The 13227-nt window shown below is 35.8% G+C and overlaps 1 protein-coding gene across 1 annotated transcript in view; it reads left to right on the top strand.

Annotated features, from left to right (window-relative positions):
* The window catches only part of RTTN (rotatin), a 206622-nt gene that overhangs the window by 61102 nt on the left and 132293 nt on the right, over window positions 1-13227 (top strand). Inside the window, 3 exon segments of the mRNA XM_020985627.2 lie at window positions 292-409; window positions 3410-3506; window positions 7441-7509. Coding sequence (XP_020841286.1) covers window positions 292-409; window positions 3410-3506; window positions 7441-7509 — 284 coding nt within the window.

Raw genomic sequence — 13227 nt, 5'->3', positions numbered from 1 at the left:
AATTGTACTTTTTTTAGAGAGTGATTATTTTATTAATCAGATTTACTACTAACTGCAAATGAATGTTCTCCATTATTTAGCTTTGAATCTGAGAGCAAACCTACATAGAAATCAATAAATAATTATATTGGCCTCATTTAAAAAATAATTCTTAAGTAAAGTTTATTTAAATTTGATTCATAGTTGAAATTCATAGGTAAAAAAGCCTATGTTATATAATATTAAAATGGTTTATTTACTCTTACTAGAATATATGAAAATAAAATTACTTTGTTTTTTGTTCTTGACTAGGAAATGGAATGTATGATCTTACCATGCCTTACAATCTTAAGAAAACTTCTGACTGCTGATTCAGTAAAACGTCTGTCTCTTTCACAGGAGTCTTCTGTCTTATTCCTGTTATTCAGAGGTGATTAAAAGCTGTTATCAATAATGTAATGTTACTTATTGGTTAGATAAATTTATTTATTTGGAGTTTAACAACTGTTTTCCTTTTTACATATATCTACATGTGTATGTATGTTTACATAATACACATAAACACTAACATACATATGTAAACTGTCTACATATTTGTGTACATATATGTATATCCATATTAAAAAAGAAAAATCTGACACCTACTAGGGCAACTTTGAACTCCTAATAATGAAAAATGCCTGGTTTTCTAAAAAGCCCTGAGAAATGTCTGTACATTTTAGAAATGACGTATTTTATTTACTTCATGAATTTTTTTTCCTTCTAATCCATTATTGAGTACTTTCAGTGTGTTGACCTTTGATCTGTTAAAAGCTGTAACCCAGGAGGACACTTTGTACACGCCCCATCTGGTATTTTGATATTTAAGTAGAGTCCATGCATGTAAAGAATCACCACTGCACCTGCTGTTACTGCAGTCTCTTCTGTAACCCGCATTTGTTGTTTGTTTTGTTTCTGTCATCAGATCCTGTATCCTCTGGTGGCTTATTATCTCATTAGACAAGCAGTAGTCTCACATATTGCCACCTGTAAAATTGGGAGTTTGTATGCCTTTCAGAATCATCAGTGGAGATTAATTAATCCTTATAAAGTACTTGGCGAGTCCTATAGCTTCTGCTTTTATTATTTATCATAAGGAGGAAATCTATGTAGTTGCCTTTGAATGGTTAGCCTGATATCGTTAGCTGGCAATTTACTTGCCTCATGAGCCTTCATTTTATATTATTTTCTTTTCCCTACTAGATTAGGTCAATATATTGTTTCCTCCTCATCTAAACAAGAGATGTTTAGGTTAGACAGATACCTTAATGTTCATAGATTTATCAGTTTCTAAGTGTTTTATAAGGATAAAATATAATTCAATTGAAACAGGTGGTTTCAGATCTTATTAATCTTTAGTTCTAATGTTTTGGGCATTTAGGGAGAAAGGACTTAGGTCTTTCTAAATATTTTTGGTAAAAGGAATCATTCCTTACAAATAGGTTCAGAAATATGTAGGTTCATGAAAATTGAGACTAAACTGTGACATTTTTAGTAGTCCTTTACACAGTGATGAGTAAATTAGATATTATGGAATTATATTACATTACTACCTAATGACAATAGCTGAAACACTGTAGTGGCGATATTATATAGATGTTAAAGTTTTTCTTATTTTTGGGTCATTTGTAACTTATTTACTTTATGCCTGATTAAATTTCTTTTAAACTTTAGGTTTGTGGGCCTTTGCTAATTTGGATGTTAGGGTTGACCTTAGTTGCTTTTTATGTAGCCTAAAATTTCCATATTAGACACTTAGTGGTCATCTTTCTTGTTGCTGGAATCATTTCTAGTGTGACTGGGTTCAGATTCAGCTAGGTAAATAGGAAAACTAAAAGTCTAAGTAACTCTATAGACTTTTTGGGATCTAGATGTTGCTTTTTATTTTTGGGGCTTTGAGATATAAATAATAGGATCATAGATTTAGAGCTGGAAACATCCTTTGAGGATATTTAGTCCAACTCTCTAATTTTACAAATGAAGAAACTGAGACCCAGAGACATGAAGTGACTGCCCAGTGTTACAAGGGTAGTAAGTAGTAGAATTAGGATTTTTAACCTGGGCCTTAAGACTTCAAATATGTGTATTTTTCTATCAGTGTGGGAATACTGCTTGATATTTTTCTCATCTTGAAGCCTCCTCCTCTCTTCCCTAGCACACAATTCCAAATGTTGGTCCTATGTAGGTGACACCTATTCACTCCTTTTGTTTTATTGCCTCTGTCTGGTTATCAGTGAGGGGCAGCTATATGGTGCAGTAGGTAGAGTGCTGGGCTTGGAGTCAGGAAGACTCATCTTTGTGAGTTCAAATCAGGCCTCAAATACTTGATAGCTGTGTGACTCTGGGCAAGTCATTTGACCCTGTTTGCCTTATTTCCTAATCTGTAAAATGATCTGAATGAGAAAGACTCTTTAGTGTCTCTGCCAAGAAAACCCCAAATGGGGTAATGAAGGATTAGATGCTACTGACTAATAAACAAACTGGTTATCAGTATTGTGTGAGTGTGTGTGTGTATGTGTGTATATGTGTCTAAAATCTTTGTATTCAATGGGAAGATGAGGCAGTATTTCAGAGAGTAAAAAATTTACTTAGAATTTAATTGATTTGCCAAAATCTTGATGATGGATGAGTAATTATACGCCATTAAAAACTGAAGTTAATTATTCCTATTTGCCTGGAACTGCTTGTCACTTACTATTAATGTAACCTTGGGCAAAGTACTTGACTTTTCAGGGACTGTTTTCTCCTCTATAAAATAAGAGGGTTAGACTGAATAACCTTTAAGGTGCCTTCCATCTTTCAAGCTGTTCGTGTGCCTGTAGGATTCATTTGGCAAGCATTTAATGAGTACCTACTATGTGTAGGTGCTATAGTAGGCCTTGGGAATACACATATAAAAATGAAACAGTCATGGTATGTATATAGTTAAAAAATACAAAAAATAAATCTGAGCAAATATTACATTTTTTTGTTTTGGTAATAAGGAGTATACTGACATCTGGGGAGGAGCAGATCATTTTGTTTAGATTGGTCCTTCAATTGAGTCTTGGAAGGAGTCAGGGATTTCAGGGGGTGCTCATGAGGAAGGATAATATTTCAGTATAGGGGGAGTGTCCTTACAAAGGTAGAGAAGTAGGAGATGAAATTACATATATGTGGAATAGCAAATAAGCTAGTTTGAGTGGTCAAATCAAGGTTCAAACACTAATATGTTCCATAGTGATGCTTTTTTTTCATTTGCACATTTCCTGACTTCAAAAAAATTGATCAGTTATATAACTTTTATAGTATGTGCCTTCATTTCAGATTTAAAGATGTATGTGTATTTGTAAAGCATTCTGTTATAACTAAAATATCTGATAGAAGATAATTTTGCATTTTGACTCTTCAGTTGCCTTGATATTCCAAAAGGATTCTGCTGTTGTGACTGAAGTGGCAGCATTATTCTGTCTTATTTTGTTTGATGAAGTATCAAGAATGGACATCTGGTATGTTATAAAAATTTAACAACTCCTTACCTGTGATTTCTTCTGTATCTTTATTGTAACAGAACATCAGTATTCATGATTTAAGCAATTCATGCCTCTAGGGTTAGTCCTTATAAGTAACTTAATCAGTTGTGATTTTTTGTTTCACATAAAAGGCTCTGAAAGGGTTTACTTCCACTTAATTTTCTCCTCTATTAACTTGCCATAGTTCTTGAAATTCCCATCATTAGTCAGTCCTTTTGAATTAGTTTCCAAGTAATCTCAGATTAACGTGTAAGTTATGTTAGTAGGCAGAGGTGGTGCAGTGGATAGAAAGCCAGAGCCAGGAACATTCATTTTCCTGAATTCGAATCTGGACTCAGATACTAGCTGTGTGACTCTGGGCAAGTCAGTTAACCCTGTTTGCCTCAGTTTTCTCATCTGTAAAATGAACCGGAGAAAGAAATGGCAAGGTTCTCCTATACCTTTGCCAAGAAAACCCCAAATGGGATCACAAAAAGTTGGACATGACTGAAACGACTGAACAATAGCACTTATAGATGTGTCATATTTTATGATATGTTAAGAGAATAAGACCCTAGGGAATGGGCATGAATTAGAATTATTTAATCCTTATTGTACTTAAATATGATCCTTTTTTGAAGAGTATGCTAATTCAGATATAAGAATTTGTAAGGCAAAAGTATTAAGAACATTTTCAAATTGCTGTCATATTGCTTAAAGTGTTGTACAGTTCATTTGACCGACGAAACCCCATTTACCTGGATTTGCACATTCCTAAAAAATAATAGAGAATTAGACTTAACTGATTTTTACAGATAGCAATATTTTTTTGAGGCAGACCTGTAATTTCATCAGTTCAGTGAAATTCCAGTATGCAGATTTCCTCCACTTGCTAACGTATATCGCCAACTCATGTTAGAATATTACCTAAGGCATTAAGAAGTTGTGTTTTACTAAAGTTAAACTGCTAGTATGTGTGAAAGGAAGGACTTAGGCTAAGCTTTCCTCATCCCAAGGCCAACCCTATCTTCTGTGTTACTCTCTTTATGTAATGTTAACTGAGTTGAGTTGAATTAAATTGAATAACACTGGCCTTGTAGTCAGAAGTCTTTGATTTTAGCTTTAATTCTTCTACTTGCTAGCTTTTTGACAATGTACAAATCAATTAGTCACCCTTAGTTTAAGTTTATTTATCTGTAAAACGGAAATAAGAATGCTAACATTAAGTATTCCTCATTACTGTTATGAAGGAAAAGATTTACAAACTGTACAGCAATATATACATATTATTGTTTAAGTCTTAACTGGTAGTAGATTTTTCTTTCAGAATAATGCATAATTCATTCTAATGTATCTTTTTAGGTAGTTTCATTCACCAGAAAGTTTCTGTTTAATGGGAACATATAAGGACAAGAGATAAATATATTTTCTCATAAACACTGAGGAGGAAGTAGAGTAGGGCCATTTGAAGGAGTACTAGTTTCCCCTACATGGAGAATTAAATCAGTTTTTGAGTGGGTAAACATTAGCACCAAGAAACATACTTTGCAGATGCAAACAAACATCTTCTCAATTGAATGCTTGGCTCAGGATATTAGAATTTATTTATTATTTTGGGATAATATGGCCTGTACTTTTTTTTTCATCGCTGTAGTATGCATACCAGCAAGACTGTCAAAATTACTGTGCTGACTTGTGCTTTTTATGATTGAGTCTTAAAATTAGAGCATAAAATGTTAGAGTTGGTAGGAACTTTAGAGATTATTTAGTCCAAACTTTTCATTTCATAGGTGAAGAAACTGAGGCCCAGAGTTAAGTGACTTGCCCAAAGTCACATATTTAATTACTAGTAGTGCTAAAACACTAAAATCCAGTTTTTCTGACTCCTAGTGTAATCTTCTAAAATCTCTTAGAAGGCAAGGAAAATGTAGATCTCAACAAGTTCAGGCTTATATCTACCTCATATGCCTTCCCCTACCACCTCTGTTCATTAGGGGTAAATCAGTAATCCATTTAAATTTTGCAAATGATAATGTTTGTTGTTTATTTGAAGTTTAGTTTAGGCTTTTCATTTGCTTGATATTGTATAATTAACCATTACCAATAAATTAACTCCTTCCTTTAAAAAAATCCTCCTGAGATTATTTGAAATAAATAATTGATAATTTCAAAACTGATTCTATGCTTTCTCCTCTTCCTCTAAATGTGTTTTTATGAATAAAGTAAACTTTACTTAAGGCTACTAAATCTTAGGCTAATGACTGATTAGCAGAATTAAACTCTCATGTCTTATTCATCTTTGTTTAGACCATAGTTGCTTGAACATGCTAGATGCTCCATAAGTATTTGTTGCTCTTGCTGTTGAATGTACTATTATTGGTATTAAAGATCCTTGCCCAGATCATTGTTGTGATCATGTTGGGAAATACCTTAGTACTTTCAGGCCACTAGGAGAGCACATTACTATGCCTGAGCAGCAATTGATTAGTCATTGGTAGTGCGAAAGAACTCATTATCAACCAGTACCAATTAGCATTTATTGTCAACAAAACTGTTCTCTAGCTATTGAGCATAATATTTTAAAAATATGGTTAATTCTTAAGGTGGACTTCTTGCATATAGTGTGTAGTTTGTAGACTAGGCAAGATCTAGCCTGACTTGATGATCTCATTGGTATAAATACTTCCTTTGCTGACACAGACCTTAGCCTCTCTTTTACTGTTATCATCTGTTGTTGTCATCGTCAAAAAATGCATCACTCCACAGCCAATCTGATGATGAGCTTCTCTGCACTTAGCTAGCCTGGTCCTCAGTCAAAAGATACATAATCCATTACTGAAATTGGTCTCAAAACCTTAGTACATCTTAGTAAACATCTCAGAGCTTATACTTCGTTGATCTAGCTAGACTTAGAAATCCAGACTCACCTTCACAATGTGGTTAGTCATCAGAGGAAGAATTTAGGGCAAGTGGATAAAGAAAAAAATGATGCCTTTATTTGAATCCTTGTGTTGGTGAACAATACAAAGAGTATCATTTAACTGGCAGTACAGAGAACTTGAAAAGGGAAGTGTGACATCATGAAAAGAACATTCATTAGTCTAAGAGTTAGAAGTCTTAAGTTCTTGACCTAGCTTTTTTTCTTACTAGAAGGTGACCTGGGCAAGTCACTTAACATTTATGAGCCTTTGTTTACTCATATGTCAGGGAAATGTACCCTTCCTGCTTTGTAGGGTTGGTGTGACAATTAAATAGGATCATTTAAGTGAAAGCACTTTGAAAAGGACTACTCAAATCTAAGATAGTTGTGTTAATTCCTTTTTATTTATAAAAATTAAAATTGACACATTTGTTCATTTCTCTTGTGTTTGGACATTCTTTTTTATATGTGATGATTTTTGAAATTTAATTGTTCATGCTAAAAATGTTTCAAAAGGTGTTTAATTTGATAGCAATATTTTAATGCCAGTAGTGACTAAATGTGGTCAGTTGGTATTGATGGTTTATACTGACTGATCATGGCTTTTTTTGTTTGTTTTTTGGTGAGGCAATTGGAATTAAGTGACTTGCCCAGAGTCACACAGCTAGTAAGTGTTATGTGTCTAAGGTTGAATTTGAACTCAGGTCCTCCTGACTCCAGGGCCAGCGCTCTGTCCACTGTGTGACTTACCTGCCCCCTCTGACTGATCATGTTTTAACAGGCTTTTCCTATATGCACTTATTATAGGGGAAATATAATGTGACACTTTAGTTTGTCTTAGCTTTTATAATTCTAAGCCATGTTATAAGGGGGTTCTATTTCCATAAATTATAAAATATTCAAGTTGTTATTTTGAGACTGTATAACTTATGCTGATGAAGAATTGAAAAAATATTACAAAACAATTTATTTTGTTTTTCTTTTACTTTTCATTTCTCCATTGTGAAACAGGTCTGATAACATATCCAGTAAATCAACTCTAACTCCAGTCTTTATCTTGCCAGTGTCAGTGATTAGGCGGTAAGGACTTCTTTTACTTTGATTTTTTTTAATGGTAAAACATGATTTTATTAGGAAAAGATGGAATAGGAAATTTTCTTTATAATTTTATTTTGCTGAGAAATTTGGTACGGGAAAGATCACTTTCAGCATCAAAACAAGTTTTGTGGAGGAAGTGGGACTAAATTTGGCCTTGAAAAAGGGAAGGGACTCAAAAAAATACCCCAAAACCTCTGAGGTAAAAGTTAGTTCAGTGGCCATCTAATTCTATCAATGCCTGAAGGGAAACAACATTACTAAGCAGTGGTGCTCCAGCCTTTGCTTGAAGGCTTCTAAGGGGGGAGAGTCCAATACCTTCTGAGGCAGCCCATTCTACTCTTTGAATAGTTTTGGTAAGGAATTTTTTAGAAAATATTGAGCCAAACTATGCTTTTACAGTTTCTGTCCTTTCCTCCTAGATCTGTTCTTTGGAATCAAGAAGAACAAGTCTAATCTCTCTTCTTTATGACAGATAGCACTTCAAATACTTGGAGACAGCTATCATTTCTTCTCTTTTCCTTACATACCCATTTCCTTCAACTAATCTTGATGTCATATGACAGACCTTTCACCATTCTTATCATCCTCCCATGAATTCCCTTCATAATATCAGTTTTCTTTGTAAAATGGAGGAGGACATTCTAAGCCTGAGGATCAGTTGAGGAAAAAATATTGACAGGCTTCTAGGTAATCAGGCTTATAACCTTGGAGTCACTTCTGACTTTTCCCCCTGCCTTCTTAGACACATCCAATTAATTGTAGGTTATATTGATTTTTTACTTTCGCAATATCATCACTCAGACCATTACCTCTCTGTCTGGAAGTTGTTAGCTTTTTTCATCTTTAGTCCTCCATAATCATGATTGCTCATTGCATTGATCAAAGTTCTTAAGTCTCAAATTTTTTTGTCTTTACAATGTTGTTGTTATTATATGAGTTGTTCTCTTGACTTAGCTCTGTGTTTTTTTCATATAATGTCAAACTAGTTTTTTTCTGAAACCAATCCTTGCATTATTTCCTGAAGTACAATAGTATTTCATCACATCCGTATACTATAATTTGTTTAGCCATTCCCCAAGTGATGGGCATTCCCTTAGTATCTAGTTCTTTAGAGGGCAAGGGGATTTTGCAGGAACTTACAAAAAGTACACAATAATTTGGATTTTGCTAGTGCAAAGTAACAGCTAGGGAGAATGAAATGTTTCCTGAAGGAATGAAATAAATTCTTTGAGGAGGTAAGAGCAATCACAATCTATTCTAGGAGGATAAATGGTGGAGGAGGAAGGGAAAGAAGACCACTGAACACTTAAAGTTAGGGAATAAGTAAGACAATTTTCCTGTGAGAGGGGAACTTCACCCTCCTTGGAGAAAGTAGCTCCTTGTTGCCCTGAGGAATGTTGATATGCATTTATGAGTACTTTCAATAAAGAGGTTATTCAATAATGATCAGAGGAAGAAAAGAGACTTCTTGTGATACTTGATTGTTCTCTAGTGTGGAATACCAGGTCAACTGATTTTTGACCTGAGATAAAGAATAGAGGGGTCTGGTTTTGTTTTGTTTTAAATTTGGGGTATATATCCAGGATGTGGAAGAAGATAATCAGGAGAGTAAGAAGAATGAAATTCATGGCATGTGAGGATTAGTTGAAGGAACTGGGGATACGTAGCTTAGAGAAGAAAAGACTTAGAGATGACACAGTAGCTTTTTTTAAGTATGTGAAAGGCTATCTTGTAGAGTAGGGATTAGACTTGGTCTTAGAGTGCAAAACTTGGAGTATTGACTGGAAATTGTAGAAAGGCAGATTTAGGATTTAGGGAAAATTTCCTAAGGAAAGAAATAAGCTTGTATTAAGTGCTTATTATATTCTCTAAGTGCTGGGGATATAAATACAAGCCAAAAAAGAGAGTGTCTGCCCTTAAGGAGTTTATATTTTATTGGGGGAAGGCAATGCACAAAAAAGAACAGAATAGCAGGGGCAGGAGGGTACAGTTCTGAAGCCAGGAACTGGGAGGGTTAGGAGGGGATAGAAGATTAGCCTGAGTCATTCTACAAAATGGAGGCTCTAGGAGGAACTCACCAATGGGAGAAGGGGGTGTGCCTCTCAGAGAGAGAGGTTCTAGGTTGAGAAGGCCACAAGGATGACTGGATGTTACAGATTAATGAAGTGCCAGGTATTAAAGGAAGTTCTAGGATGCAGGCAGCATGGTGGGGAAGTCTGGAAGCCAGGAATAGATCTGGGAGGGAAATGAAGGCTGACTTGGACCTCTCCACAAAATGGAGGTTTCAGGAAAAACTTATCAGTGGGAGTTCTAAGTTCTAAGAAGTCCAGAAGGGGAGTATGCTACCTTAAAAAGTAATGGGCTCCTTCTCTGTAGAACAAAGGCTAGATGTCCATTTGATAGGGGATATTTTAGAGGGAATTCCTTAAGTACTACATCAAAGAATCAACAAGTATATATTAAACACTGAGTGCCAGTCATTGTGCTGCACATGAAAGAGACAGAAGCAGAAGTTTCTGTGGTTGATATTCTGTCATGGGAGAAAACATGTACATATGTAGGTAGATACAAAATAGGTAATTCAATTCAGTAAACATTTAGTAAGAACCTGCTATGTGACAGGCACTGTGCGAAGCGCTAGGTTTACAAATAAGAAAAATAAAGGTAATCTGTTCCCTCAAAGGGCTTACAATCTGCTGGGGGAAAGATAGCACGCCAGCTGGAAAGCAGAAGGGGGATTACACCAAGGAGTGGCTGGTGTGGGGCATCATGTTCTGTGGAGTATAAATAAAAGATAAAAGGTAATTTAAAAAAATATTTATTCAGTAAAAGGTAATTTTGGTGGTGATAGGGTATTAGCATCTTGGGGAATCAGGAGAGACCTCATGTAATGTATGATACTTGGTTTGAAGGAAGCTAGGAATTCTAAGAGGCAAGGTGGGGAGAGAGTGTATTCCCAGCATAGGAGACTATATGTGCAAAGGTACTGAGTTGGAATGTTGTACTTGGTTTACAGGAAGAAGGCCATTTGACTAGACTATAGAGTATATGAAAAGAAGTAATGCATAATTTTGGAAAGATAGACTGAAGCTAGGTGGTGAAGTTTTTTAACTGATCATTCCCAGACACACACACACACACACACACACACACACACACACACACGGAGATAGTTACTTAGATAAAACATTTATTAAGCACTTACTATATTTTGAGCACTATGTGCTAATCTCTGGGGATACAAATACAAGAAAGCAAGATAATTCCTACTTTCAATGACCTTACATTCAAATGGAGGAAGACAGCATTTAATGAGAAGTTAGGAAGCCAGAGAATAAATAGGAGTGGGTGGGAAGGTAGTTGGCAAGGAAGAGGGGAAGTCCAGAGAGTTGAGTTTGAGTGAAATGAAACATGGCTGTGGCCTGTCCTTCAATAGCAGTTTTGGCAGGCATTCATCAATTAGGTGCTTGGGGAGAGATATCTCCACTGTTGGTGGAGAGAAGGAGAAATGAGTTGTTTCTCCAAGCCTTAATGTCTCTCTTGAGTCCAGTCCACATTACAAATTCTCTTTTAGGCATTTTCAGCTGTATGTACACTAGGAATCTCAAAACAATGTCTAAAACAAGACTTGTTATCTTTTCCCCGCAAACTAAACACTCTTAATTTTCCTTGAGGTCACCCACATTCATTATCCTCAATTTCTTATTCTGTCTCATTCTACATATCTAATCAATTGCCATATTTTGTAATATTTACCTTCACAGCATCTCTCACATCTTTCTCCTCTCTATTCACACAACTTCCACCCTAGTTTTCAGGTCTTGATTACTTCTCACCTGGACTATTGCAATTGACTCTTACTTGGTTTCTCAGCTTCAAATCTCTTCCTTCTTCATTCCATCCTCTCTACACCATTACCAAAGTAATTTCCCCAGAGTGCTAGTTTGACCATGTCACTACCCTTGTCAATAACTTCTAGTAACTCCCCATTAGCTCTAGAATCAAATATAAACTTCCCTCTTTGCCATTTAAGTTCTTTCAAAATCTGGGCCCAACCTATTTTTCCAGCCTTATATACACAACACTCTCCATCAGGCATGTGTGTGATGGTCCAACCAAACTTGCCTTCTTCTTCTTGCCTCATACAAGTCATTCCATCTCCCTTTCCCCTGCCTTTTTACAAATTTTCATCCTTGCCTGCAATGTGCTAATAGGATCCTAGACTTAGAACTCTAAGGGACCTTAGAGGCATTCTAGTCCAACTTCTCATTTTATGGATGTAGAAATGGAGGCCTAGAGGGTTGAAGTGACTGACATAGCTTGTAAGTATCAGAGGTCGGATTGAAACAGATCTTCCTGACTTCAATACAGTGCTTTTGTCTTGACTCTTACCTCTTCACATTCTGGCTTCCAATCTCATCCATCTAAAACTGCTTTCTCCTAAGTCACTAATAATCTCTTAATTGCAAAGTTAATGCCTTTTTCTTAATTCTTATCCTTCTTGACCTCCCTGCAGCATCTTGATACTTTTGATTGGCCTTTTCTCCTTGCAATTGTCTTCTCTAGGTTTTCTTGACACCCCTCTCTCCTGGTTTTCTGCCTGCCTGTTCAACTGCACCTTCCTTCTCCTTTGCTGTATCTTCATTCAGGTCACATAGGTGGCAGAGTGAATAGAGTGCTGAGCCTGGAGTCAGGAAGACCTGAGTTCAAATCCAGCCTCAGGCACTTACTAGCTGTGTGACCCTGAGCAAGTCACTTAACTGTTGTTTGCCTTAGTTTCCTCAACTTTAAAATGAGCATGATAGTTTACCTCACAGGTTTGTTGTGAGGATCACCTGAGATATTTGTAAACTCTTAGCACAGTGCCTGGCACATAATAAGTGCTATGTAAATGTTTATTTACCCATTAGACGTCTAGAAGGGGATGTCCTATAGACATCTTAAGTTCAGTGTCTAAAACTAAACTTATTTTCTTTCTTCCAAAACCATCCCCTCTTCCTAACTTTTCTGTTTTTGTCAATGTTGTTCCTAATCATGTTATAATCATCCAGACTCTCAGCCTGTCACCCTTGACCCCTCACTGACTGTCCATCTCCATCTCCAATTAATTCAGTCGTTTATAACTTCACAGTATCTCTCAAGTACACATCCTTCTTTCCTCTGACACTGCATCTATCCTTGTTCATACTTTTATCATCTCTTTCGCTTTCTTCGCCCTCTCCCCTCCACCTCCATGTGAGAATTGTTACTTATATATCCTAAATTGCTGCAGAATGCCCCAGATTGGATGTGGAGGTGGTAGGAGTGAGACAGAAGAGTAGGCTTGGGTAGTTTCCAAAGAAAATAATCAATTTTCAAAATTATTTAGCTTCTAAATAATTGATTAAATCATGTTCTGAATAAATGGTTAGTTTGGATTTCAAAAGATTTAAATTCTCATGTTTATTCTGCTCTTGAATTATTGTATGACTTTAAGAACCATGTAAAAATAGTCAGTTTGCTATACTATATATGGTATTGAACTTTGGGTTAGGAAAACCTGTGTTCCAATCCTGTCTCTTCTGCTTTCTGTCTTTGTGAGCATAGGCAAATTGCTTATGTTCCTTTTTCTCTGTGGCAACTTCCTGGGACTTTCCTAAATCCCACACAGACTGCCTTCTGAGCTGGTGGATGTATTTTCTACAGGGGAGATCTCTAATC

This window comes from Phascolarctos cinereus, unplaced genomic scaffold, assembly GCF_003287225.1.
Source record: "Phascolarctos cinereus isolate Bilbo 61053 unplaced genomic scaffold, phaCin_HiC Scaffold_4;HRSCAF=312, whole genome shotgun sequence".
NCBI lineage: Eukaryota > Metazoa > Chordata > Mammalia > Diprotodontia > Phascolarctidae > Phascolarctos > Phascolarctos cinereus.
This window is presented reverse-complemented; position numbering and strand designations above follow the sequence as displayed.